At 30.7% G+C, this 27,354-nt stretch overlaps 2 protein-coding genes and 1 long non-coding RNA gene across 4 annotated transcripts in view; all 3 read left to right on the top strand.

Annotated features, from left to right (window-relative positions):
• The first annotated feature begins 297 nt into the window (after positions 1–297).
• Positions 298–5,151, top strand: LOC134256918 (putative ferric-chelate reductase 1). Its single transcript, XM_062739593.1, has 6 exons — positions 298–309; positions 877–1,024; positions 1,399–1,518; positions 2,090–2,205; positions 4,322–4,408; positions 5,095–5,151. Exons 3-6 carry the CDS (start codon positions 1,404–1,406, stop codon positions 5,149–5,151), a joined length of 375 nt encoding a protein of 124 aa, XP_062595577.1. The 5' UTR covers positions 298–309; positions 877–1,024; positions 1,399–1,403.
• A 513-nt stretch (positions 5,152–5,664) lies between these two features.
• On the top strand, positions 5,665–6,366 carry LOC134256916 (uncharacterized). Its single transcript, XR_009989816.1, has 3 exons — positions 5,665–5,814; positions 6,012–6,088; positions 6,178–6,366. It is a non-coding gene; the product is annotated as an uncharacterized LOC134256916 (long non-coding RNA).
• Positions 6,367–8,748: 2,382 nt separating this feature from the next.
• Positions 8,749–27,354, top strand: part of LOC134256915 (putative ferric-chelate reductase 1 homolog) — a 35,086-nt gene continuing 16,480 nt past the window's right edge. Inside the window, exons 1-12 of one of the 2 annotated variants that reach the window (XM_062739591.1) lie at positions 8,749–9,102; positions 10,620–10,817; positions 18,247–18,342; positions 18,802–18,949; positions 19,436–19,555; positions 19,916–20,031; positions 20,197–20,283; positions 20,511–20,591; positions 20,878–20,977; positions 21,161–21,307; positions 21,455–21,528; positions 22,898–23,326. In XM_062739591.1, the coding sequence (XP_062595575.1) occupies positions 9,052–9,102; positions 10,620–10,817; positions 18,247–18,342; positions 18,802–18,949; positions 19,436–19,555; positions 19,916–20,031; positions 20,197–20,283; positions 20,511–20,591; positions 20,878–20,977; positions 21,161–21,307; positions 21,455–21,528; positions 22,898–22,993 (1,314 nt within the window). In that variant the 5' untranslated portion in view covers positions 8,749–9,051 and the 3' untranslated portion in view covers positions 22,994–23,326. Of the gene's footprint in view, positions 9,103–10,619; positions 10,818–18,246; positions 18,343–18,801; positions 18,950–19,435; positions 19,556–19,915; positions 20,032–20,196; positions 20,284–20,510; positions 20,592–20,877; positions 20,978–21,160; positions 21,308–21,454; positions 21,529–22,897; positions 23,327–27,354 lie in introns of those variants that run through there. The other variant, XM_062739592.1, reaches the window with a different exon arrangement.

Here is a 27,354-nt window from a genome sequence, read left to right as displayed (position 1 = left end):
ATATAAAATTCAAAAATATTTAAAGCTTCATCTCTTTGTAAAAAAAAAAAATTCACAAAATGCCTAAAAAGCCTCATTAAGATTAGGATAAACCTAAATATTTTTAATAAAATGTAGTTAACACGACTCTCTTTTCATTTAATATATATTCATTGACCTAATTTATTGTATTGTTTCTGTATTTCAGGGCGAAACATATAAAATGGCGTGTAAATATGTATCTGTATTTAGTGTAACTGTTTAGTTAATGGGAGGTTTCAACATTGAAATATATAAATCAATATAGAAAGCTACACTGTTTTGTTCAATGTGAGTGCTTTTATTTTCAAATTAGCAATTTTAAAATTCAAATTAAAGAAACTTTTATGACCTTTAGATATAAATGTGTTTGGGGTTAAAGTACAACTGTAAAGTTCTTGTCTATTCCTTTATTACATTATCTGTCTGCAACTTTAAAGTTGTGGAAACCGTAACGTATAAATAACAACAACAACTTCAAAACCATTAGGTTGATGAAGTTGTAAATCTAATTAAATTCCAAGGGTTTTTCATGACTTTGAATGAAATTCACAGTCCTTGAAAACCATTGTCAGTTCATAACATTGAAATAGAAAAGCAATCAGATTTAGTATCCAGCGCATGTTACCCAATGCATAATATGTTTATTTTTCTCTATCTTAAATCAGATGAATAAAAGAAAATATTGCTTCGAAAAATAAAACCAGCAAATAAAAAATATTTGAATTAACAATTATTATTTATGATGTGAAAATACTTCAAATAAACTGATCAAAGTTTTATCAAAAAAAATATTTTTATAACGTTTATTAATCAAAAAAAAAATTCAAATTGTAATAAATATTTCGTTCTTTTTAGCCACTGGAGAAAATTACTAATGTGGTAACTTCTGCAACTGGATCCTTATTCACGTGTACATTTGACAGACAAATCAATTCAACCAACCCAAAAATATTCGACCTCAATTCAAAATGGTATCTTCTGATTGCAGAAGGATTTATCAGAGGTAAAAATATCATCATATAACATCCATCAGTATTAGTATTTAGCTTACTAAACCATCTGATGTACAACTAGTAAAATATGGAATGAACAAAGAGAATGATTATAAAACTTAAAACCCCCTCTTCTTTTTTTGGTTCAGTTATACTAATATCTTTTCAGTTATACTAATATCTTTTTAATCTAACAGGCTGGTATAATATAATATAATTTTAAAATGTATTGAGTTTCTGTGTTTTCTTTTGCACAATCATAGTAGAAGTAAACGAAAGTAAATGTTAAATGTAGTCACAGTGCTTTTCATTGTCGGTGTTACAATAGTCTATTTGCTACATGTACAATATTTCGAGTTTAAGAAATTTTGTAATTATATTGTAGACGGAATGATGCAGGAACATTATTTCGAACACACTCCCCATTCTGAGAATACTGTTGATATGTTTGGATTCGAAGTGATCACAGGAAAACGACTGAAGGAGCCAATTGTCAAGTTACACGGTTGGTGCAAATAGAATAATACCTTACTAGTGTTGCTCAGAAGAAATGTATAAAAAAAGCTTATTATGGAGCCCATAAATGCCAAAAATATTTATTTTTATTCATTTTCAAATGAAAAATTAATTATTGTTTTCTATTGCTTGATATCTATACAATATTGTTTAGTAAAGAACGATCATCTGACCATAGGAGTTGGATTTGATTTTACTTATGCTACGTATCTATTGGGAAATATGTAAAATTGAAATTTAATTAAAATAAGCGGACAAACTTTGAAACAAATTATTATGGATATATAAATTAAAAAAGAAACCATAAAAAGCCAAAAAGAGAGCTAACTCTCTATATGGAAAATAATACCTTGCTTAGTAAGATATAATCATATCAATAACATTTGAATAGAAAAAAAATCTTTGAAATAAAACATTTTCTCTAGACTACAGCGAAAATTGATGTAAATCATGACCACGGTTCATGAAGATTTTTTTAATCAGATAAATTAGTATACATATGAGACAGTTTTTGGGAATATATAAATCAAAATAGACGCCTCTTTCTTTAATTTTTGCAGGATTAATCATGGTCTTGGCTTGGATGGTTTTCTCCAGTGTAGGCTTACTTATTGCCAGGTACTTCAAATCTCAGTGGAGCGAAAGAACTATCTTAGGACAGAAAGTTTGGTTTCAGGTATCCATAATACACAAACTAAAAAAAATGCAAACGTACATATTCTACATCATTCACAAAAACCATGTACTTGTAGATATCTCATTGATAGAACTTTTTCTTTAAAAATCAAGTAAAATAATGCATGCTTAATACATAAAAGTTTGTAAAAACATATTTTTTTTTATTTTTAGCTCACCTGAGCCTAAGGCTTAAGTGAGCTTTTCTGATCAAAATTTGTCCATCGTCTGTCGTTGTTGTTGTCGTTGTCGTCGTCGTCGTAAACTTTTCACATTTTCATCTTCTTCTCTAGAACCACTGGGCCAATTTCATCCAAACTTGCTACAAAGTGTCCTTGTGTAAAGGGAATTTAAGATTGTTCAAATGAAGGGCCATGCCCTCTTCCAAGGGGAGATAATTATGAATTAGAGAAAAATTAATGGCATTTTAAAAAAAATCTTCTTCTCAAGAACCACTGGGCCAGGAAAGATGAAACTCATGTGGAATCATCCTCAGGTAGTGTAGATGCAAGTTTGTTCAAATCATGACCCCTGGGGGTAGGGTGGGGCCAAAATGGCCGATCAAAGTATTACATAGGAATATATAGGAAAAATCTTTAAAAATCTTCTTCTCAAGAACTACTGGGCCAGGAAAGATGAAACTCATGTGGAATCATCCTCAGGTAATGTAGATTCAAATTTGTTCAAATCATGACCCCCGGGGGTAGGGTGGGGCCAAAATGGCCGATCAAAGTTTTACATAGAAATATATAGGCAAAATCTTTAAAAATCTTCTTCTCAAGAACCACTGGGCCCGGAAAGATGAAACTCATGTGGAAGCATCCTCAGGTAGTGTAGACTCAAGTTTGTTCAAATCATGAATCCCCGGGGCTAGGGTGGGATCAAAATGGCTGATCAAAGTTTATATATAGGAAAAATCTTTTAAAATCTTCTTTTCAAGTACTTCAAAGCCATAATTAGTAATATTTATATGGAATCATCCTCAGGTAGTGTAGATTGAAGTTTGTTCAAATCATGATCCCCTTGGGGGTTAAAATTCAAGCCCCCCCCCCCCACCTCAGTAAACTTTCAGTTCTGATCTGATATGTGCTTTTTCCTAGCCGATGTGCTCAGGTGAGCGCTGTGGCCCCTGGGCCTCTTGTTAATATTATAACAAAAGAGCCATAGCTGCCTTACCGACGATTCGGCCTACTCAAGTATTTAAAAGGAAATCACCTGTTTCTATTTATAGATACATGTACTTTTTCAATGCAAAATCAAACTACATGTATGCAATCATTTGTGGACCAGTGTTATATTTTCATAGTTGCAAGTTTGTTGCATGACAGTATGTTTACTTGTCCAATACTCTTATTCTAAACAAAATCGTTGAAAATTTTAAAAAATAAAACAGGCTAGCAGCTATGACTTTGGGTCATTAAAATAGTTTGACTGTTTTTCCCCAAGATACTTTCAATGTGTAATGTTGTATTATATATCTCTTTTAAAAATCATTTATACATGTATGTATTATAAAATAATAAAAGAAAACATAGGAAAATGCACACAGATTGAGGAAAAAAAATAAAATCGTAGTTAAGTAACACGCACTGAGAGACTCGAACTCACGTTCATTATGTCTTCAATCCAGCAATCATACCACTACGCCACGAAGTCTTGGTAAACAATTGGATAAAATTAAGACATATTGTTGAAGTTTGAAATAATTTTAGAAGAAAAATTAAATACATATTTTCAACATTTTCAATATGAAGACCACCTTTAACCAAAATTATCTAAACGTAATGAAGTGCAGTCATATCCAAAAAAAATTATTCAGAAGTTGTTTTTCTGGTTAAGGGTGGTCTTTTCCTATAGTTTGTCATTGTTTAGGGGGGTACCTCAGTATTTACTATATTCTCCATATAAACTGAACGATTTTTATAACTATCATAAATATAATAATTGAGTATTATTTTTGTGTGAGTTGCTTTAAGGCATGTATAAACTAACATTGTATGACAAAATTTTGGTTAAACAAAGTATTTAAAAAATCACTACTAGGGTAGGCGAAAGTGACTATCAAATGCGCTGTGGCTCTTTGACAGTAAATAATTATATAATTTTGTAATTATCAGGTTCATCGTGGTTGTATGGTTTTAGTGCTTTTATTTACGGTGATTTCATTCTTCATCATTATACTCTCCGCGGGGAAGTACAGAGATGTAAGTTTATACAATATTGATGACTTATTAAAAGTCCCTTACTTATGCAGCAATGTACCTTCATCACCTGCATACGGAGTATATATATCTCAGTTGATTCGATACGCAAGAGCATGCTCTCTTGAACAATTTCTTAAACGAGGTAAATTATTGACAAGCAAGTTGATGAAACAAGAATATCAAAAGTCTATGTCAAATGATTTTTTAAATTCTATGGTCACACAAAACCTTGTCAGCAAATACAATTTGTCATTGAGTAATGTGCTACGTTTTTCAAAATTGTTAGTCCATTATTTATACACTGAATTGACATTTTTTCCGTTATTTCCTGATCATGACATCGAGCACATGGCGGGTGTGACCGGTACAATGTAACTGTTCCATGGCACCTGATACACCTCTGATGTGGACATCACGTGATGGCTCTTGTTTTGTATATTGTTTAATGGACGTTGAGATTGAATACTGTTCGTTATTTCCATATCCTTCATACATGTGCGTAATTGTTCTTTAATTATTTTTATACTGGTAAAAACGATATTAAAAATTTCTTTGCTCTGCTGTATTTTTTTTAATTTATCAAAACTCAGGTATTTGGATGAAGAATTTTATGAATGTATTATTGACTATAGTCCGGCACGAAAAGCTCTTGATTAATACAAGGTATTTATACACTTATTTTTTAGTTGACAATATACAACTACAATCTTGGGAATCGTCATACTGATCTTGACCTGCATTAACGTATGTATCGTATCATATAGAAATATACTAATTTAAATATTAAATATTTTCTTACTTTGATATACCAGTATATTTGTACCATCTGAAAATGACTTCATTACCTGTATGATTAAATTAAATAATTATTATAATTAATAGATTGGTTTTGATTATTTTTGAAGTTAAATGATAACATTTTTTAATTTTGTCCAATTAGGTCGATTTTTTCCTATTCCTAATTCAGTCAAACATGTTGATCGTTTTAAATTCCTATTTCAGCAAATCATTTCGGTTTGTTTCAATCCCTATTTCAGCCAATCAAAGCGTTCTTTTTCTAAAAAATCATGTCACTTTCCGGTGCTCTAACGACAACTTAAATTTAACTGGCATTTTTTTTTTTCTGCCCATATTTTAGCAGGTTGATATTATTTCTTCTAAATCAAACGTAACAAATGTAATCATAATTGAAAATGATTTGAAATGGTTGCTGTTTAAATTTGGTGGAATCAGAGGCAAAATTATATTATTTTTTGCAGTGATAAACATCATTTTTGGTCTACAGTTGACAAAATCTGTAGTAAAAATTGGAGCTACATACGTTATGTATGTTTATATAGCTCTGTATGTACTGTTCGAAGTTGTATTCGAAATTTTAAAGATGCAAGAGAATGGTCAAATTAAAGGTTAGTTATATATAACTTCATATCCCCTGCTCTTTCGCTTTCTCTCTCTCTTTCAAATAATTTTTTTACTCAAGTGCCACATGGGGGATACTACATGGATAACTAATTTAATTCTTATCGAATATGAGCGAAATACTTTTGTATTAATTTTTATTGAATAATGCATAATCATGATTAATTCTTTGTGTATTTCAAAGATAACAAGTCATATGATGTAAGCATGACGAATATAATCGATAGGAAAACAGCTGAAAAAGCGGAGACAACTAATAAGGTATACTGTGATGATTCATAAAGCAAGTAATGTTAAGTTATACAACAAGCGTAAAAAAAAATAAGACTTTTAATTTTTTATTTTTTCAGTTTTCTCGCATGAGGTTTTTTCTTCTGATCGCGCATCTGGTTACCATTGGTGTGTTGTCATTGACCGTTATTGTGTATATCTTCCTGGGCATATGAGAAAACAACATACAGCAAATTATTGGGCTAAATGAAATGATTTATAAAATCATTGATAGTCTATTGAACCTCAATACAATTGGAAGCGTACCAAAAAAAAAAGATAATTTCAAGCAAATTATTAGGCTAAATGAAATGATTTACAAAATCATTGACAGTATATTGAACCTCAATACAATTAGAAATGTACCTACAAAAAGAATATCAAGCAAATTATTGGGCTAAATGAAATGATTTACAAAATCATTGACAGTATATTGAACCTCAATACATTTAGAAATGTACCAGAAATATGTTATAGAAATGTATTTAATTTATACAATCACACAGTATAGAAGTATCATAATACTCATTTTTAACACAGGGAAAGTGTCAAGATAATGATTTTGACTGACAGTTTAAAACTGTTTATAAATCATTTACAGAGTTATTTAGTCTTGAACCCCAGTATTATATATTGAAGGAGGAAGGGTTATATTCATTATAATGTTCAATTTTTTTTACAAACAAATATCAAAATCTTATGTCATTTTGAATTATTCAACTTTAATGAAATGTACATTTTGGACAATTAAAATTATCTAAATCTAAGAAAAAAATATGTGAATGAATATTTTTACAAAATAATTTTGCCAAGTACATTAAAATTTTAATCCAATTGTTGTCAATGATACCAAAATGCCGCAAATTTATCTATTTATATAATGGTTGGTTTTTGAGCTGTTGAAACATATCCATCATGTCTCTAATTTTACGTAACATCTGATTTAGATCTGTATATTGTTGCACAATGCTTGACCTACTTTTTATTTGTCATAATTTTTATATAAAATGTTTGTATATTAAAACAGCATTGTTATGTATTGTATTGTAACTTTGAATTATTATTGATGTACTGTTTTTCAATATGAAATTATTACTATTGTATACTATAAACGAGTGGAGCTGTGATTTTTTATTGAAATATTAAATAACACTTGATTTCATTTTTCACGTTTCCATTATTCAATTTAACTCATTGAAAAAAAGTTATAGTACATGAGATATATGTTACTATTTGTTATTTAATAAATTGATAACCCAAAGTTATATTCTGAATAAACTATATAAATATATTATTTTAATTTTGTGAAATTAAAATTGCTATATATTGTGATTTATTAATATATATATAATTCACGATATATAATGAATTTTGCAAGATGATTTTTTTACGCTGTTTTTCAGTTAACAGGCCATTTTTTTTTATTTTAATTCATCCGTCACAAAGATGATTATGACCTCGAAAAATAGCTTGTTTCGATATTAAAAACACATTTTTTTTTATCACTTTCCATACAGATAATTAATAACCATGTCAGCTCATAAACAACAAAATACAGCATCTTCATATATTTGTAGCAATGCAGATCATTAACTTCAAGGTTCATGCTTACGTCTCCAATAGAATATCCGTTTTATATACAAAAAAAAAAAAAAAAAGATTAGAGGTTTCAGTTAACGCTAAAGTAATTCTTAAGGAAGTATATATGAGACATTATCATAAAGATAACGGAATTTTTCCTGTATATTTTACATCTTATCATTAAAATTCACCCCTTTGCAGATGTACATAAAATGACACAAGAATAGTAATTGATTTCTTGATCCTGCTGTCTTCTGTTGATTTGGAGAGTGTAGGATAGTGAGATGATTTCATCAGTGCTGTGTTTTGTTTCTAAAACAAATTCTAATCCCCTCGTACTGTCTCATGATCATTCCCTTCACATTGATCTGTTTTGGACAGCATTGAAAATTTGCCATATCTTTACACAACACTCTCTACAAACTTTCTTTATTAATTTTTTTATGACGAATGTCCTGAATGTTTCTGTTTTGATATGAGAATGACGAGAAGAATGAATAATATAAAGCAAATAGTACCATACGAAACTAGCTAATTACGTGCGTGTGTTGTAGGTGATCGTAGTTACTAAGCCATCAGTTTACTTTTACCTTGGTGAATTAACTATGCTTATTGGTCTCTGGTTATACTGTGACACAAAAAGTAAATTCAGAAAACGAACTGCACATTTACCATTTTCTCCTCAATGGTACTTGACTCACAATGGCGTTCTAATGTACACATTTAATAATTATATATTTAATATCCCCTAGGCTTGCATTAAAGAAATTAACAACAGATATGTACCACCAAAAAAATACTTTTTCTATCTATCATTTCTCTCATTGTTTCAAAACAAAGAATGAATAAACGAAGGTAATATTACCATGATGCGAAGTTTGAAAAATCATTACTTTTCCGAAACTTCATTCACTTAGCGAATGCGCACTGTACATGCACTTATCAGTCACCAACCAACTAAAAGTAAACATAAAAATCAATACTATGAAGCCGACGACCTTTTACCCGTATGTACTCAAATATTCATCAAGAAATTTAAAAATAAAAAATACCCGATTCACTGGCCAGGTTTTATCTGTTTCTAAGAGAAAGGTTCACCTGAGGATAGTGTAATTTTGTCTTTCATCGGAGACACTTGACTTACCGGGTTATATTGACCAAATCGACCTCAGTTGATTAGGTATCTGAATGTTTACATTGTGAATCATACAAGTTTTAATTTGAAGAGTTGTTGAAGTACTTTATACGTGAAAATATTAGTTGTGTTGAAATTGTCATCGAGAGGAATAATATAAAACTTCGGTTCCATTAAAAACTTACAATGAAGTGACCTCTGCGTACCTTGTCGAATATTACAAGTTCTGAGTGCTGGTATGATGTTCAAGACAGTTATTTTCATAACCATCGCTATAATTCGCATTGAGGTAAGTAAACTTCAACTATTATCCTTGATTTGGCTTAGATAGAGTTAAATGTACATATTATTAATTGTGTAATATGACAGAAATCGTATCAGCCGCATATATCATTCGTATACATATTAAGGAACATAGCATTAGGGAACATAGCATGTGAAATCGAGATTATTACTTTTTTGAACCCATAAGATTTAAGTGTCTGTGTACATTATGTTATTCTTTCTGCTTTAAGAAGTCTTTCGAAACGTTATTCTGACAAATCTTAAAAGTTAATGCATAACTTGAAGCACAATTCATCCTGGACTCCATGCCACTAAACCGGAATGATATCGCAGTATATATTTTACGTAGTTGAAGAAAAGAAACAAAAAAAAAATATGCATGTAAAACTTCATGTACATTATTATGTTACCATATCTGATCAATAAAAAACATTTTTTTTAATACGAAATAATGCCTGATAAGGTCGCTAAGTCTAGCTGTTTGGCTCTTTGTCGACTTGGCTTTTTAGTGATTTAAATTTGGCGCCTTGTAAAAACTTAATTATCTGTCCCAGGTACATATCGTCATATGAGTAAGAAAAAGAATTTTTAAAGTTCTTTTCAATATATTTGAAAAAAAAACTGAATCAAATTACGTTGAACAAATATTTATTTTATTTTATTTGAAAAAAAAACTTTTATAGACGTAAAATATATACTGCGATATCACTTCCAGTTTAGTGGCATGGAGTCCAGGATGAGCTGTCAAAGTGGAAAAATGGCCAGAAACGGCCCGTAGTCGTCAAGCAGATTGAATTTTTCGACTTGAATAAATAACACAAACGCTCCGAATACTGAATTTGTCGGAATTTTTTTCTGGCCAAGCCCAGATCTATTTGTTAAGGAGGGTCCCCCCAAAACACGTTGCCATCCTAGGGTTTTTTTAGTTAAGGGTGGGAATTTTTTTTTGGATTTTTTTGAACGATAACGATGAAGACTTCAGACTTACAAACTCATAACAAATCAAAGAATTTTAACTTATTTTAAGAATGTCAAACTATTGGCTTTAATCACAGATATACAAATGATAGATAAACTCATGTTACATGTCGTTATATTGAGATTGTGAAACAATTTTTAACCGAATATTGAGTGGTATTTTTGCTGTCTTATTTTCTGATTTGAATTTCAGATTTATAAAATTGCAGTACTAATTTATATTTTGGGATTAGTAAATATTAAAATGCATTTCCCGGCACAGAACACATTATTGTAACAGTTGAAGTTATGTCTATGTAATATATTAAGATCAGCTTTCCTTTGCTCAGTGAAGGTGGTGTCTGATAATCGACAATGTTTTGATGCTGTCGTTGTGAAAAATCAGAAAAAAGACAACATACTTCCAAAGAAAGGATATACATGTATATATCAAATTAAAAAAAAAATCATGGCACTTATCTTATTTCTTATGTATGGAAAGAACGTAGTCAAGTAACTAAAATATCAATTTTAATTACATGCGCAAAGGTTTGATATTTGTAGATTATAAAGGGGTTTTCTCCAGATACAACATGTGGAGTATCCAAAGGATGTTTCAAGTCGTACGAGTGTTCATCCGGGGATTGCACGTACTTGGTCACATGGTACAAGAACGGGGACAAGATTACATTTGAGTACACCTCTACCATTAAAGGATCCAGTAAATATCTGTGTTTAGGATTCTCCGATGATGACGACATGGTAACTATTCAAACTACATGTACACTGTATCTTAACATTGAAATACCGGTATTAAAACTATTACCTTCATTAAATTATTGAAAGTGTCTAGGAAATGAAATAAGTTCGATAATTTTTATCATATGACAAAATGTGCGATAGAATGTTTTTTTTTTTTTAAGTTATTCAATTTCTTTTTTTTAAAACAAAATTTGAATAATCTGCTGATGTATTAACAACTGTAAGCATAAATGAGCTTAAATGAAAGTACAGAAAACGTAAAAAGGTACGTGTAGAGTGTTAAAGTGTATTTGCATGACATTGGGAAGTTTTAAGGCATAATAGGACATGCACACAGGTCTAATTCTAGTAATCAATGTTAAATGGACTTGGATTGATATAAGAGTTATCAAAATCTCTGGTCATTTAAATAAAGCACGTACCAGCCAAAGACCACGGAATAATGTAACCTCAATAAGCGACACACTGAACTAGAAATAAATAAGCATTTGAAATACACGTGGAAAAAAAGTCCCATTAAGCAAAGCAGATTAGATTTTTTCTTATATCAGAGAATCTACTGTCAAGTGTTACAACAAGTTCTATAGAACCGAGTTATAGGTCCGACCACTCGATTATTACTTTATGTTTAAAGTTCAATGATTTTAAGAAAGACAAAGGATTATGGAAATTTAATAACTCGCTTTTATACGACGAACAATTTCTAAACTCAGTTAAGGGGGTGATACAAAGGGTTAAAGAGCAGTATGCAGCTCCAGTATACAATATAGATAACTTGCAATCTACTGAAGATGAAAATATTCTATTTTTAGTCAATGACCAGTTATTTTTAGAAACACTTCTTATGGAAATTAGAGGGAAATGTATTTCATATTCGTCTTTTAAAAAAAAAATCCAGACTTTTTTAAAGAAGAGAAACTTATAAAAGAAATAAGTTCCCTTGAGGAATTGGCACATGGATCTACAAGTAATAATGAAATTCTTGAAGATAAAAAAAATATTAGAAACGAAAAAATGGCTGGTGTATATATAAGGTCGAGGGCAAGATGGATAGAAGAAGGGGAGAAACCGACAAAATATTTCTGTAATCTCGAATCAAGAAATTTCTTAAGTAAAATTATTCCAAAAATTGAATTAGAAAGTGGAGAGACAGTTTATAATCAGTCAGATATCTTAAAAACTAGCAAACAAAATTATGAAAATTTGTATAGAAATGTAGATGATGTGGTTGAAGGAGGCAGGAGAAACACCTTTTAGAATAATAATAATAATAATAATAATAATAATAATAATAATGCTTTATTTAAAGAAGGTAACCCGATTAGTACAAAGTACTATTCTTCCCCGGGGCCTTCTACAATTCAAACAATATACATATTAAAATGGTACAATCAAACATATATACACAGTACATGAACAATGATAAGCTCATTTTATATCTTCATAATCGGATGTATATATAATGTACAAATTAAACTAATGGAAATATAGGACAATAAATAAGTCAATATACAGAATTTAAAAGACGTAGTAATAACAATAACAAGGACATCTATAATAATGAAAATTACAGACGTTGGCTGATTATAACTTTTTCCAAATTCTTTCTAAAAACAGGCAAAGATGGTGATAATTTAACATGTAATGGTAGATTATTCCATAAATGTACACCTGAATATTGTAAAGAGTTTGTTAATAGGATTGTTCGATGCTTTGGTAATCGAAGATTATAATTCAATTCTGAACGCAATGAGTAGGAATCGGAACTGTGAAAAATAAAAAGATCTTGGATATATTCTGGGCTCATACCACAAAAAGTTTTATACAATAAAATACATTTATAAAACGTAACTAACTCAAAAACATTTAACCATCCTAGTTTTTCAAACAAAGGCTTAGATGAATAGTCAGGTGCTGCATCAAGAATAATTCTAGCAGCACGTTTTTGAAGTTTATGAATTCTCTCGATGTTAGATTTTTATTCAAAAGTCACTTAATTTCTTTCATTTTGGAAAGTCTATCAGGAAATGGGTTAGTTTATTTTATTCAAACATTACTTCAGCAGTAAATCAGGGAGAAAATTTATCAGAAACATTCTCTTTGCATCGAGGATGCCGCCAGGGAGACCCATAATCCCCATACTTATTCTTAATATGTGAGGAAATTCTTGCTATTAAGATAAAAATGAAATCGAATAAATCGCCTGGCTCTGATGGCTTTACCTCAGAATTCTTCAGGGTCTTCTGGAAATTTATATGCGTTTTTGTTGTCAGATCAATTAATTATGCATATGATCACGATATTTTAAGTGTAACTCGGAGACATGGAATCACTATCTGCTTACCAAAAGGCGACAAACCTAAACATTTTTAAAACAATTGGAGAACTATCTCTCTTTTAACCCCTTCCATGGCAAAGATTTAGAGCATTTCTAGACAAATTGATATTAAGATTTCAATGCATTTTTGGGGGTATTTCTTGTAATTTTTGTATATACCAATTACATATATTCTGAAAGCAGGTATTGTGTGGTTTCTGAAAATGATTATAAAAATTTCATTTCAGTTGCCATCGCAACGAATTACACCATAATCATGCTGGAATTTCCATTTATTAAATAATGAGTTTCATTTTATTTTTTTGCTTAGTTAAATATATTTAAAAAATATTTTATTGTTGTGTTGAAAATTATGAACATGTTGTACATTTTTTTTACAAACCAATTTTAAGTATTTTGGGGGGATTGGATAGGGTTGGGATGTAAACACCAGAATTTAGTATTTTTACATATAACGTGTTACCCCCGCATTGATTTCGATTATGGCAAAATCGCTCAAATAGTGCACACAGTTTTACTCAAGCTAGTAAAAAACTGGTACATCAGATAAAAATATATTCTGTAAAATATTTTACCGTATTTATTCTCTCTTTCCAACAGTGCAAGATTTATTCTGAAATTTCAGGTATAAACGAAGTTATGAATGTTTTTTCAGACTGTTCTTGTTTTTCAAGTCAGATGAGTAGAAAAGCGTATATGCCATGTAAGGGGTTAAACACAGTTTATAAAATTGCATCTGGTTCAATTGCGAATGGAATTAAAAGGTTTCTAGATAAAATTATAAATCCTGATCAAACAGGCTTCATACAGGGTAGGAATATAGCTGAAAACATAAGACTAATCTATGACATTATGCAATATACAGAAGAAGAAAAAATACCAGGTCTTCTCCTTTTTGACTTTGAAAAGGCATTTGATTCTGTCTCTTGGGCTTTTATTCAAAAGTCACTTAATTTCTTTCATTTTGGAAAGTCTATCAGGAAATGGGTTAGTTTATTTTATTCAAACATTACTTCAGCAGTAAATCAGGGAGGAAATTTATCAGAAACATTCTCTTTGCATCGAGGATGCCGCCAGGGAGACCCATAATCCCCATACTTATTCTTAATATGTGAGGAAATTCTTGCTATTAAGATAAGAAATAATAAAAACATCAAAGGTATACATCTCCTTGAAGGGGAAAAGAAAATCTCAATGCTTGCTGATGACACTTCTCTTATATTGGATGGATGGCAGCGAGAAATCTTTACAATGAAGTTTACGTACCCTTAGAGAATTTGCAAAAATGTCCGGTCAAGTAATATGGATAGGTAGCAAAAAAGGTAGTGATGAGGTTTTATGTAGAAATCAATTTCTTGAGTGGGGAAAGAAAAACTTTAAGTTACTAGGTATTGAATTTGACATAGATTTGCAGAAGATACTTTCAAGGAATTTCAGTTCAAAGTTAGAAAACATAAAGAAAATGATTAGACATTGGAAACGTAGGAATTTCACACCACTAGGACGATACACAGTTTTGAAAACACTTTTATTGCCAACATTGAACCATATTTTTGTCTCGCTTCCAAATCCTACTGATTTAACTTTTCTATCGTCAGCTTCCCTTACTTATGCAGCAATATACCTTCATCACCTGCATACGGAGTATACATATCTCAGTTGATTCGATACGCAAGAGCATGCTCTACGTATGAACAATTTCTGAAACGAGGTAAATTATTGACAAGCAAGTTGATGAAACAAGAATATCAGCAGTCTCGTTTAAAGTCATCATTTCGTAAGTTCTATGGTCGATACAATGACCTTGTCAGCAAATACAATTTATCATTGAGTCAAATGCTGACTGACGTTTTTCATACCAATTGTTAGTCCATTATTTATACAATGAATTGACGACGGATTCTTTCTGTTATTTCCTGATCATGACAAGGAGCACACGGCGGGTGAGACCGGTCGGCAGGGGATGCTCACTCCTCCATGGCACCTGATCCCACCTCTGATGTTTCGGGGGTCCGTGTTTGCTCTGCTCTTATTTTGTATTGTTTTATGGACTTTGAGATTGAATACGGTTCGTTATCTCCATATCCTTCATGTAAAAGATTTAGAAAACACCTTTTATTATTCTTTTGTAATGGGAAGTAATACTTTTAGACTGTAAAAGGTTTTTGTATTAAAGATCTTAAAGATGGCGGTTTCAAGATGATTAGTATAAAAGAGTTTATTATTTCTCTGAAACTGGTATGGATGAAAAATGTTATACTGCAAGGTAAATATTCATATTTAGCCTTAGATTTAAATTAGATTTCAAAAAGAAATAGGTTTTTGTGGAGAAGAATACATCCTGAAGAAAATAAAAGATGAAAAAAAATATCTTTTGGAAAAATGTTTTATAAGCCTTGCTACTTTTTTCCAAAAAAAAAAAAAAAAAAATACCAGAACCAGAAGCAAGTGCCGCTATGGAACCACTATTTTTTAATAGAAATATTCTGATTTTTTATAAGAAATGGTTTGAAAATGATATTTTTTTGTAAATGATCTCTTAAGAGAGGACGGTTCCTTTATGGATGTAAATATGTTTAACTTGAAATATGGAATCTATACAAAGTTTCTTGAGTACAATGGACTTACAGCTGCTATTAAAGAATGGATGAAAATCAAAAATATTCCTTCTATGCCAACTGTTTATATGCCATATATTACACAAAAAATATCATATTTATTAAAGGCGAAGAAATCAAGAAATTGGTATGAAATTTCGAAAAGCAATGACATCAAGCCATTAGGTCAAACTAGCTGGAATAGAATTTTTAACTTGAATGATACTGAATGGGAGAAAAATTTTTCTTTTTCTTTTAAGCTCACAAAAGATACAAAACTTCAGTGGTTTCAGTTCCGAATTAATCATAAAATATTAGCAACAAACTCCTTTTTACATAAGATTAAGAAAATAGGTTCATATGGGTATTCTTTTTGTAAAACTGAAACAGAAACTATTGCACACATCTTCTGGGAATGTGAAGTAATACAAGACTTATTGAATAGTTTTGATAGTTATTGTTTTAGAAAGATTCATATTAATGTTGTATATTCAAAGAAAGAATTCATATTGGAATCTTTTGCAAAATTAGACAAAATTAAATATCTCATTGCTCTTATAATTAAATATTTTATCTATAGAATGAGATGTAGTGGTAAAAACCTCTCCTTGAATGGACTGATATCCTCCATCAAATATATGTTTGAAACAAACAAGTACATTGCATATAAGAACAATAATCAGTTGACTTTTGACGAAGCCTGGAACCCCTGGAAGAATCTATTTATGTAATTTTTGGTTATCTCACCATCCCTTCTCTCTCTCTCTCTCTCCTCTCTCTCTCTCCTCTCTCTCTCTGTCTTGCTCTATTTTCCCATTCTCTCATAAAAAATTACAGAAAATGTATATATGTATTGTAAATAATAATAAAAAAAGAAATCAATAAGCATTTTTCAAGGTAGAATACAAAACACCCGATCAGAATTAAAGTGATTTAATGAATCAGGCATCTGTTTGCTAGCTTCATTCGTATCTTACATGCTTTTGGCAGGGGATGCTAACTCCTTCATGGTACCTGATCCCATCTCTGATGTTTTAGAGGTCCTTAATTGCTTTGTTCCTGATTTGTATCGTTTAATAGACTTTTGAGCTTGCATACTATTCATTAAATGATGTCCTTGATGCTCGGAAAGAAGCAAAAGGCACTTTTCAATGATTTAGTCTTAATGATTTAACTTAAATATTCTTGAATTAAAACACATGTCCGTTACATTTTTATCCAATATCTGATTGTTTATTGAACTCATTTTTGAGTAAAGCCCTTCGTATACTGAATTATGACAGATCCTATGATTTCCTGAACTTGTTTCTTCTTTCTGAAAGTTTTTTTACAAGTTTGAACCACGTCAAAGGGTGACATTTCTGGCGAATAGTATTGTGTGACAAAATGTTACCTTTCTGTTTATCCCCAAACTCGTTTACTCTTCATGGCATGTTGGTTTGGACGCTGTCATGAAGAAAATTTAGTGGATTCCTGATTATAGGTCTTACTCTCAAAAGCCTTTCGATTTTTGCAAAATATTTGCTGTCTAGACTCCAACAGAAATTGAACTGCCTTCCCGAATAAGAATTTGAACAAGACCATTAATATTTGAGAAAATGGCATAAAGTCTGTCTTTTTCCTCTTGTAGTTCTTTGCTCTTTTCATACCTTTGCTGTTTTTATTCAGTGCATCTTATTGTAAAAATGTTTTGAGGGTAATAAAGCAATGGATTCATGTTTCATTATCTGTTTGAATTTCAGACAAACGTGGATAACTACAATTTCTGATTTTTAAAAATAATTGTTTAGATATTCTTACACGATGTCGTTTTCACTCATTTTTCAAAACATAGGGTGACCATTGAGTACTTAGCTTTTTTTACTGTCAAACGTTTCTTTAAAATAGTGTAAATTATCCCCAAATTGATTTCTTTTAAACTTGCTATGTGTTTTAGAGTCAATAAAAAATCATAAGTGATAATTTGTAGAATTTTGGCAAACAGAACATTGATTGTATTAAGTCCTTTTCGTCAAGGACAATACCCATTTTTGATGCCCATTATATCATTATTGTTCACTGAAATCCACCTGCTCATGTGTCTATAAAACAGGCATTGGTTGCTGTAACTTTCACAAATTTCAATGAATATTTTTTGGAATTCTTATCAAGTTTTACAGCAGCTTAAATGAAGCGTTTAATTTCGCTCTAGTTTACTGATTTTTTACCATTCATTTTAATTCAGTGCATCGAATAGCCCTTGTTTTCCAGCTTCTCACAATGAAAATATGAGATGAAAAGTGGTCACATTAACTGATATAAATAAATTAAAGATTAAATCATGAGAAAGTCAAGCGTAATGTCATATGTTTCTCTATTGTATGCCATAGAATTCAGGACATTATTTATTGAACACCCCTCGTATTTAAGAAAGAATGATAATAAAGTCTCTGAATAAATATTAAGATTGCAGAAGCAATCTGAAGAATTCTAATAATGTTCAGAACTGTTTTAGGGTGACGACAGCACAATAGCTTGTAAATATGTGTCCGGCAGCGTCTCAGTAGAAGAAGGGTACAATGTGGAGGAAACTTACACCAGATTGTCCAATGTAAGTCTAATGGCACTAATACTGGTAACACATAGAAGAGACAGAGCATATTGTACAACATTGACCACTGAAGCACAGTAGGAATTTAGAGCATTACAAGTCAAAGTTAGTATCGCCAACATCTGTTCGCATCCAAAGGTTTTCTTTACAATTTTGTGTTGCAAAACAAATTACACAACCGTTTGAAACAGTGAATATCTCAAAGTAAGTAAAAAGTTAATTCAATATTTCCTTAAGACTGGATAAATGTGATATAAATTACAAAGTATATGTTGTACTTTTTCCGTTCTGATGAATCTACCTTACTGGTATAATTTAACATTCAAATTAAAAAATCAATATGATTTCAAAATTTTTTAATGATAAAAAAATAAAAGCGTAACTATTAAATTTTGATATATCAATTTCATACAAAACTATTTTACTTTGTTTTTGAAATGCATTCCTTTTAATTTTCAGCCGCTGGAGAAAATTTCAAATATTGTAACTTCTGCGACTGGGTCCATATTTAAGTGTTCATTTGATAGGCAAATCAATTCAACAAATCCAAAAATCTTCGATTTGAATACAAAATGGTACCTTCTTATTGCAGAAGGATTCATAACAGGTAATTATCCAATAAACAGATGCCCCTTAAATAAGATCATGTAATCTTATCGAAATATGTAAGCAGTAGTCTAGAGGTACATGAGTTTGAGAGAATTGTGACTACCGGGGTATTTAATTTTACTCTCAGACAGCTTAATGGTATAAATGATTCTTTGTACAATATATACAAAGACACAGTGAAATGGCGGAAATCATTTAAATCAACAAAAGTGATTATTAGTCTAGATATGTAACTACACAATTTAATGTATAAAGTGAAGCAGTTGGCAATAATTTTGTCTTCTTGTAAAATTTTTTTACACCACGAACAATGTTTGTTCCATTGATTTTATAAGATATTTCATTTTACTGCTTTTCTCCATTGTTAGTGTGTGATAAATTTAAAATATCACATGAGCTATATCAACGGGATAAAGGTTAAACATGGGATAAATTCCTCTACATAAGTTTTTTTTCCAACAAGTCTGTTTTCTCCATATCTCAGATGGAGTTCTGCAGGAACATTATGCTCACAAACCTCCCAGAACAAAGCATGCTGTCGATTTATTTGGATTTGAGGTGATCACTGGGAAGAAACTGAAAGAGCCAACAGCAAAACTACACGGTATGTGTCGTCTTTGCATTTCTTGAAAGAAGTAAATATAAAATTATAATGAAATCAAAATGTAAAATTTAAAAAGCTTCGTGGTGCTTTATACCGTCATCCAAATAAACAAAAATTTTAAATATCACCAATTTATATAAATAAAATAATGTGTTTTCATTAACATGTGCTGGAAAGTAGTGTTATATTTCATATTAAGGACATTTTATTGTCCCAGTAACGAAATGAAATTCATATTCATGTGCTGCGAAGGTATCCTAGTAAATATATTTAGAATGATTTATAGATACATGTATAACTTACAAATTTGTTTGAGGTGCATGGATATTTTTTACTGCATGTTATGTATTTTACTTACAGGTCTAGTGATGGTTTTAGCTTGGATGGTCTTCTCGAGTGTGGGCTTGGTTATTGCCCGGTACTTCAAATCAGAATGGAGCGAAAGAGTTATTCTTGGGCAAAAAGTCTGGTTTCAGGTGCATTAACTTTTACACATATAAAGATGTACTTCTTTTTGTCATCAATATGCAGAATTTTGCAATTCGTGACCAAAAATTTGGTTCACAAAGTTTAAATGACATCTTTCAAAACATCTTAATGGTTACTCGATGGGTGATAGGATTTACAGCATTAACTTGTAGGTTCATCGTGCTTGTATGGTACTTGTATTGGTCCTAACGGTGACGTCTTTTATGATCATTATACTGGATGCAGAGAAATACAGAGATGTAAGCCAAAAGGAACTAAAATTGAATTTCAGTCAAGTATCATTGGACACATAAAAAAATAACAATCTTCATGTCAAGCTAATTTATGTTCTTAATTCACCTGATATTTTTAGTAAATACAAGTTTTCACACTGCTAAGTGAATATTTATTTAATAATGATAATAATCTATTTTGTGATGAATAAATGATTAATTGAAAAATATGAAATATGATTTTTTAATTTCAGAATTTAGAAGCATCAGACAGAAATTATTTGAATTCACATCCTATTTTAGGAATTGTAGTCTTGATTTTGACTTGTATCAACGTAAGTAAACAGACACTAATCATGAAGAACTTTTTTCCCCAATCAATTTCCAAGGCAAAAAGCAACAATAAGCACTATGTAAATTACATTGCATCCAGTTGTAAGTAAGAACTTTTATTCCGAATAATAAGGCAAAAATATTTAATCAGAGAAATACTAATTTTGAATTAGGGAATACTCAGTGTAGCGTATGAAATCCGAGGTTTCTTTAGCCAATCATTTCGTTCTTCTATTTTTTATTCAGCCTATCATGTTGAACGTTATTTTACATGTATTCCTGTTATAGCCAATCATGTCTTTCTTTCGGTGTTCCCCCGACGATGACAGACGAAAATACTTCAACTGGGCTCATTTTATTGTCGGGGTTTCTGCCCATATTTTAGCAGGTAATATCTCCAATAAAACTTTTCAGAATTTTGAGATTCTTATTATTTTTACATGTAAATTTATAGCTCAATAAAGTAAGTAAAAGAGATAAATTGGATTATATGGACTCGGGGAGGGGGGGGGGGGGAGGGGGGAGGGAGTTGTAGTAAAACTAATTTAATAAAATGTGGCATTCATTTCAGTGATAAACATAATTTTTGGTCTGCAATTGACGAAAGCTGGAGTAAAGATAGGAGCTACATATGTAATGTATGTGTACATTGCTGTATTTGTTCTATTCGAAGTTATGTTTGAAATTCTGAAGATGAGGGAACGCACTCAGACTGCAGGTAGTCTCTCTCTCTCTCTCTGTGTATGTGTTTGAAGGGTTTAAGGGCACATTTAAATTAAAAAAAAACTATTAAAAAGAATATTTTTGATATAAATATTTTGATAACCGTGCATAATTTGAATTTTTATTTAATTTTTTTTAATAGATGCAAAGAATACAATAAGCATGACAAATATGGATCACAATGGGAAGTCTGAAAAGCAGAGCGCAAATAGCAAGGTATCTTTATGTGATACATATAATAGGTTTATAATGACTGAAAATTTTAAGACACCCTAGACAATTGCTACATTGTCAGTTCCACTAGTATATAAACAGTGGCTTGAATATTTAAAGATATATATGCCGTATTAGTGTTTTATTGCTAAAGAAATAAATATATGTAGTGTCTCATCAAGTTACATAAGTTATGTAATTTCTGCAATTAAGACAATTCCACTCCATCACTTTTAAAATTTATAAAATATTATTTTGTTAAAATTACTTTCTCTCCGAGTCGGATATTAAACCGCCTCTTATTGAAATATTCATGAACACGTGGTCTTGCATGCTCACAGAAAGCGATCTCGTGAATTAGCCGAAAAGCATGATGGTCTACTACATTTTTACTACAAACACGTGGGCTATGGAACGATGCGATTTCAAATGACGGCTGGAAAGCCAATTTACATTTTTTGAAACCTGTTTTAGAAAAATAGGAAGAAGAGTTACAAATTTCACGGTTTAATTGAAAATTACCTCTATATTCATTCTCATGTGCATTGATCGTAGAACGTGTATTGAGTAGCATACTGTATGTTTCGAAGTTGTACACATTGTAAACATTGTCAATACGTGAGCACACCTCAAAGTTAGTTGCTTTTTGTACCGAAGAATATATAGTCACGTGAAATTGGCTTTTCACTGTCAGTACAGCACGGGGAAACTGTAAACAAACGGACCTGGGGGAAAACTCTTATTTTTATCATTGTTCATTTGTGTGCAAATGTTAGCATGGGATTAGTAGATGATAATGTACATAATGCATTAAGCGTGTAAATGCTTGGAAAAATGCACCACGTCTTTCCGAGAGCGATTTAAAAAACTAGCCTGTTCGAAAAACACATGTAGTATTTATGTACTGAATAGCAACCCATAAATGCATTTAATGCATTTGAGCTGATTGGTCGATTTGTCAGTCTTGTTGGTTCCTCGCTGAATAGACGTCACAAAAATAGTTTCCTCGACCTGATGATTCTCGTGATGCTTTTCCCATGCATATGCGCAGATCCAACACAAACGTCAGTCCTTTTTAAATATGCATGAGAATATCGTGTTCTTTTCCCGACCAGTACTTTGTTAATACCGAATAATATTTCGTCGAATTTGCGAGAATGCTTCATTTTTGATAGATTATCATACTCCAGAAATTTTTGTTTGGTTTCAGCTGTGCAAAAATACTGTTTAACACGGCATACATATCTTTAACTAATGCAGATTTGATGGTAAAAATGCAGATTTGATGGTAGGGGATTGTTTAAAACTTTGTCAAACATGATCTATTTTAAAATTTCTCGAAAGACTTAATTAACTCTTATTCTTTACTCAGTTTTCTAGGATGAGGATTTTTCTTCTTATCGCTCACTTGGTGTCCCTCGGAGTATTGTCATTGACTGTCATAGTCTATATATTACTGGACATATGAAGAGGATAAAATGAAATTATAAAAAAATATTAAGAGAACAGATTAAAAATCAATGGAACAAAGTTAAGGAGTGGTAACTTTTTTCAGGGAACACCATTTTACTTATTAGTTTCCAGTTTCAAAACTACATAAAGTACACATGCATGTAAAAATGTCAATTAGTTTATTATAACTGGGATGTAGTAATCATTAAATCTAGTCCAATATCCATTGATTAATGAAAATTCATTTCAGTACTGCTTAAGTGAAAATTAGAATAATATTTGGAAAAATATCAAGTTCACTTGTATGTTTCTTCTCAATTGCATGACAATTTTATGCTATGGTAGATCTGTATTATAAGATATGATCACAAAATATATAAATTGTACGAGGGGTGATCAAAAAGTTTGAATAGCTTCCATAACGGAAACAATATTTGGTTTCAGTGTTGATCATATTTTACATTAGTCCTCTCGAACTTAAATGAACATCAGCCACCGTTCTGCGCATGCGCGAATCACGTAATATTGGCGGTCACGTGACCCGCTTCGTAGCGTTCTGTCACAAAAGCTGAACGAATTTTCTGAGTTTTATATTTCTCTGCTTGTCAGTTAATTTTTATAACAAGAACAGTTCATTTGTCAGAAATGGTCAAATTTCGGCAACAGAATGGGTTGATAAGAATATCCTTTCCAAAAATAAGCATGGCAACCATTAAAACACGAATCTTTTGTCTCGGGAGAGACGTTTATTCAAGGTGGATAGCAAATAGGTGCTTCCTTTTTATCATATCTAATATGTTTAAAATCTAAAGTAAACGATATCTTGGGTATTTAATAATTATATTATTGTTAAAATATTCAACTATTTTTCAAACTGTAATTTGGAGGCCTTTGATAGCAAATTGCTTAATAAAAAACACATATCTTTTCAAACTTGCTTTCACTGGGCAACATGACAGGTATCATTTTTAACCATCTGCTTTCCCTCACTAAAATAATCAATCCAATCATTAGTTGAATTTATAGGAAGTAATTGGTCTTAATAAATTGTGTACAAATTTTTATTTGGTACGGCAAAGGGCTTTCTATGATATATAATAAGTTGTACAGTCGTTTGTTGAACGAGTAAGACTGAGACAACCATTTTTCGTCACAAGTGACCTACATAGTGACGTCATTTTCATATTGTGACGTCACAAACAAGGAACAAAACTTTATTCAACATATGCTATTAGAACTTGTGTATGACTATGTGTGTACAAAATTTTATTCAAATCTGAATTGTGGTTTTGAAGATATAGAGATAGATCGCGAACTTTTTGATCACCCCTCGTATGTATAAGATTGTGTAATTTATAATGTATGTTTTAGCAAGATTTACGTTTTGGTTATTTTTATGTATATGAATATAATTTTTGACCATAGAAATAAAATAAATTTTACAAACAGTATTGTTAACCCCCCTAGTAATGTAGAACCTTTTACTTTCAATTTGGGCATACATTATACATATTCCATTTATCGACGTCCATTTATGACGTAATAGTAGAGTGCCTCTTATAGCCAGACTCATTGGCCACAATACAATGAATAAAAAGTAAATATTTTATCTGTAACTTTTCTGTTTCAAATTTTACACAATCAAGTGCGAACATTTCAAATAATGATCTAAGTGCTGCCTTAAGATACCCTTGCACATGATATCGGTTTTTTTTTTTCAAGACTTGTATGTCATATTTGAGGATCAATTGACCTATAATTACTGAAGGGAAAAAGAAAACCTATAAAAGAAATGAAAAATTAACTAATTTGCCGAAAATTATGAAAACTGGTCAAAGGTATACCCTAGTAATTGTGTACTGAAATCAGTTTTCAAAATGTTGGATATTTAACCAAATGAATTCTATATTTAGTTCTAGTTTGGATAAAAATATAACTTAAGGGGGCCGACTGGGGTTTTATTTGCACAATATTTCGCGCAACATAGTAAGATGAAACATATTTACTGTTGTAAAGCAACTTTTTTCACTTAATTTATAAAATCAAACCAAATTAAGAAATTACAGTTTAAAAATTGGCACTCTCATATATAACCCTATAGTAAATCTGTCTGTATTTTGAGATGGTCTGTGGACGGTAGATTTCATCCAATCTTGGCATGTACGCTGTTAATGTTATATATGGTATAAAAATGAAGAATTTCATTATTTTAGTTTTCACACAATAAAACCCCAGTCAGCACCCCCAAGTAAATTTATATTGTAAATTAGATATATAGACTTTTACCTTATTTGAAATTTAATTTTGCTTCCTTTCCCCTTAACTCATCTTCATCTTTATTATGGATTTTGAAACGCATAATACCATGTTTATACAATTAAACAAAATATTTTGTAAGTTGAATTGTCTGGAACATTTTGTCTCTCTTCATCCAAGTTAATATGAAACTCGAATTCTGAAGAATTAATAGATATACTGTTAACGTTATTGTTCTTAACAATAAGATGTGATCTATTTTAATCTAGACGAGTAAATATTGAAACATTATTGTTCAAAATCAAAAATCCATTTAATAAGTTTCCGCAATTTCTCTAAAACATTAAGAATTTTTAGGAAATCTGATTTTTCCTTCCCATTCTTTAATGATATATATAAAATTATAACTATTTTTTAATTTCCTAGTAACCAGGAAGCTTGTGTCTCTGAATAAAGTATATTTAGGGAAATAAAAAAGAAACATACAAAGACTATTAGATTATAAATTCAAAGATAATTTAAACTGTTTAGAAAAAGTCATTAAAATTAGTAACAGACTATTTACCCATAGTTTTCAGGTTTTTACTTTTCAATGCAATTTGTTATACATACACTTAATCAAAAGACAAACAAAATTTTAAAAAATACAGTTACAATGTTATAGATCATAGCACTTTTTAGAAAACTATTGAAAAAAGACTTTAAAAGCATGTATTAAATTCTCTAAATTCTCTAAACTTTTATTTGATCGACAAAGAATGTAAACCATTTTGCCATTTTGTTTGAAAGATTTAAGGATATACTAATCTTTTTATCTATAATTCATGCACGAAGAAATTATGAGTGGAAAAAATGGATGTGCTCGGGAAAAGTATCAGAATGTTAAAGTTTGATAACAATACTGATTTCAAAGTAACGGAATCAAATCTCAGCCGCTGTTGATCTAAATATTAATAGAAGATACATGTAGTAACTGCTCTTTCGCCAAGCGCTCGGTACTTTGAAGTGATAGGTTCGGGATTTTCGAATGAGATTTTAAAAATTGAGCTCCCCTATAACGGTAAGCGATGACACGTAAATAATTACCATCAATGTATGCTTTCAAGTTTACTTTCTTTAAAATAGAAAATAGCAATGGAGAGCGGGGAAAAATCAGAAAATACGAAAAATCCAGTGAATTATTCACCATATGAGGAGGGATGAAATTTGTTATCAAAATTTTCTGGCTTGGGAAGCAAAATTCATGAAATGTGTAAATCGTTTGTCGTTTTCGAAACATCTTGTTTTTAATAAAGACGTCTTTGTAAAGAAAAGCCCGTTTAATTTGATAAATTTTTACTCATTTCTAATTGTGATGACACTGTATATAGGATCAAAACTTTGCTGATCATTTTGTAAATCTCCTTGGCAAAACTTTTTTCGAACGACAATGACACACTCACCAATGACAAGTTAATATCACACCACATATACATGTACTTACTAGTTAGTATAATTATATAAGGTATTCTACCCTCCTTATCAAGGCTAGTTTGATTCTTTGATAGAGTTGCATTTATAATGGTTGTTTTTCTGAAGAATGTTTGTAAGGCAGGCTCATAATATAAATTGCATTCTAGAAAAACTTGGATTTAATTCTACAAGTGGTAATCCTACTTATACTCATTCTTCCCTTTCTAAGGAAGAAATTCTTCAAAATCACCTGTCAGTTTTGAACACTTTCAATATTTCACAGAGCCAAATTGATTTTGAACTACCTTATATATATTGGATTCCAAAACTTCATAAAAATCCTCACAAAGACACATTGCAGGTTCCAGTAAATGTTCGATCAAGCCTCTTTCGTTACTCCTCACTAAGATATTGACAATAGTGAAGGAAAAACTTCAAGAGTACTGTGCAACTATACATTCAAGAAGTGGCGTGAATCAGATGTGGATGCTAAAAAATTCTAAAGAACTTTTGGACACTTTGAAATCACAAGACTTTACAGAAATCAACAGCTTAAAAACTTACGACTTTTCAACTTTATACACAACAATTCCCCACGACAAATTAAAATCCAGGCTTTTTGATATCATTGACAACTGCTTCTTCAATAAAAATGGAACTCGTAAATCT

Source organism: Saccostrea cucullata, unplaced genomic scaffold (assembly GCF_032062105.1).
Source record: "Saccostrea cucullata isolate Sc308-1 unplaced genomic scaffold, CSIRO_AGI_Scuc_v1 ctg804, whole genome shotgun sequence".
Taxonomy (NCBI): Eukaryota; Metazoa; Mollusca; class Bivalvia; order Ostreida; family Ostreidae; genus Saccostrea; species Saccostrea cuccullata.
Note: the sequence above shows the minus strand (reverse complement) of the source record. Positions and strands in the feature narration are given on the sequence as shown.

Bases quoted from the DNA above. Each gene is read 5' to 3' on its own strand.
- LOC134256918 (XM_062739593.1), top strand. From the start codon at position 1,404: ATGATGCAGGAACATTATTTCGAACACACTCCCCATTCTGAGAATACT. The intron at 1,519-2,089 runs GTTGGTGCAAAT...TAATTTTTGCAG, and splicing joins GCCAATTGTCAAGTTACACG to GATTAATCATGGTCTTGGCT. The intron at 4,409-5,094 runs GTAAGTTTATAC...CTTATTTTTTAG, and splicing joins CCGCGGGGAAGTACAGAGAT to TTGACAATATACAACTACAA.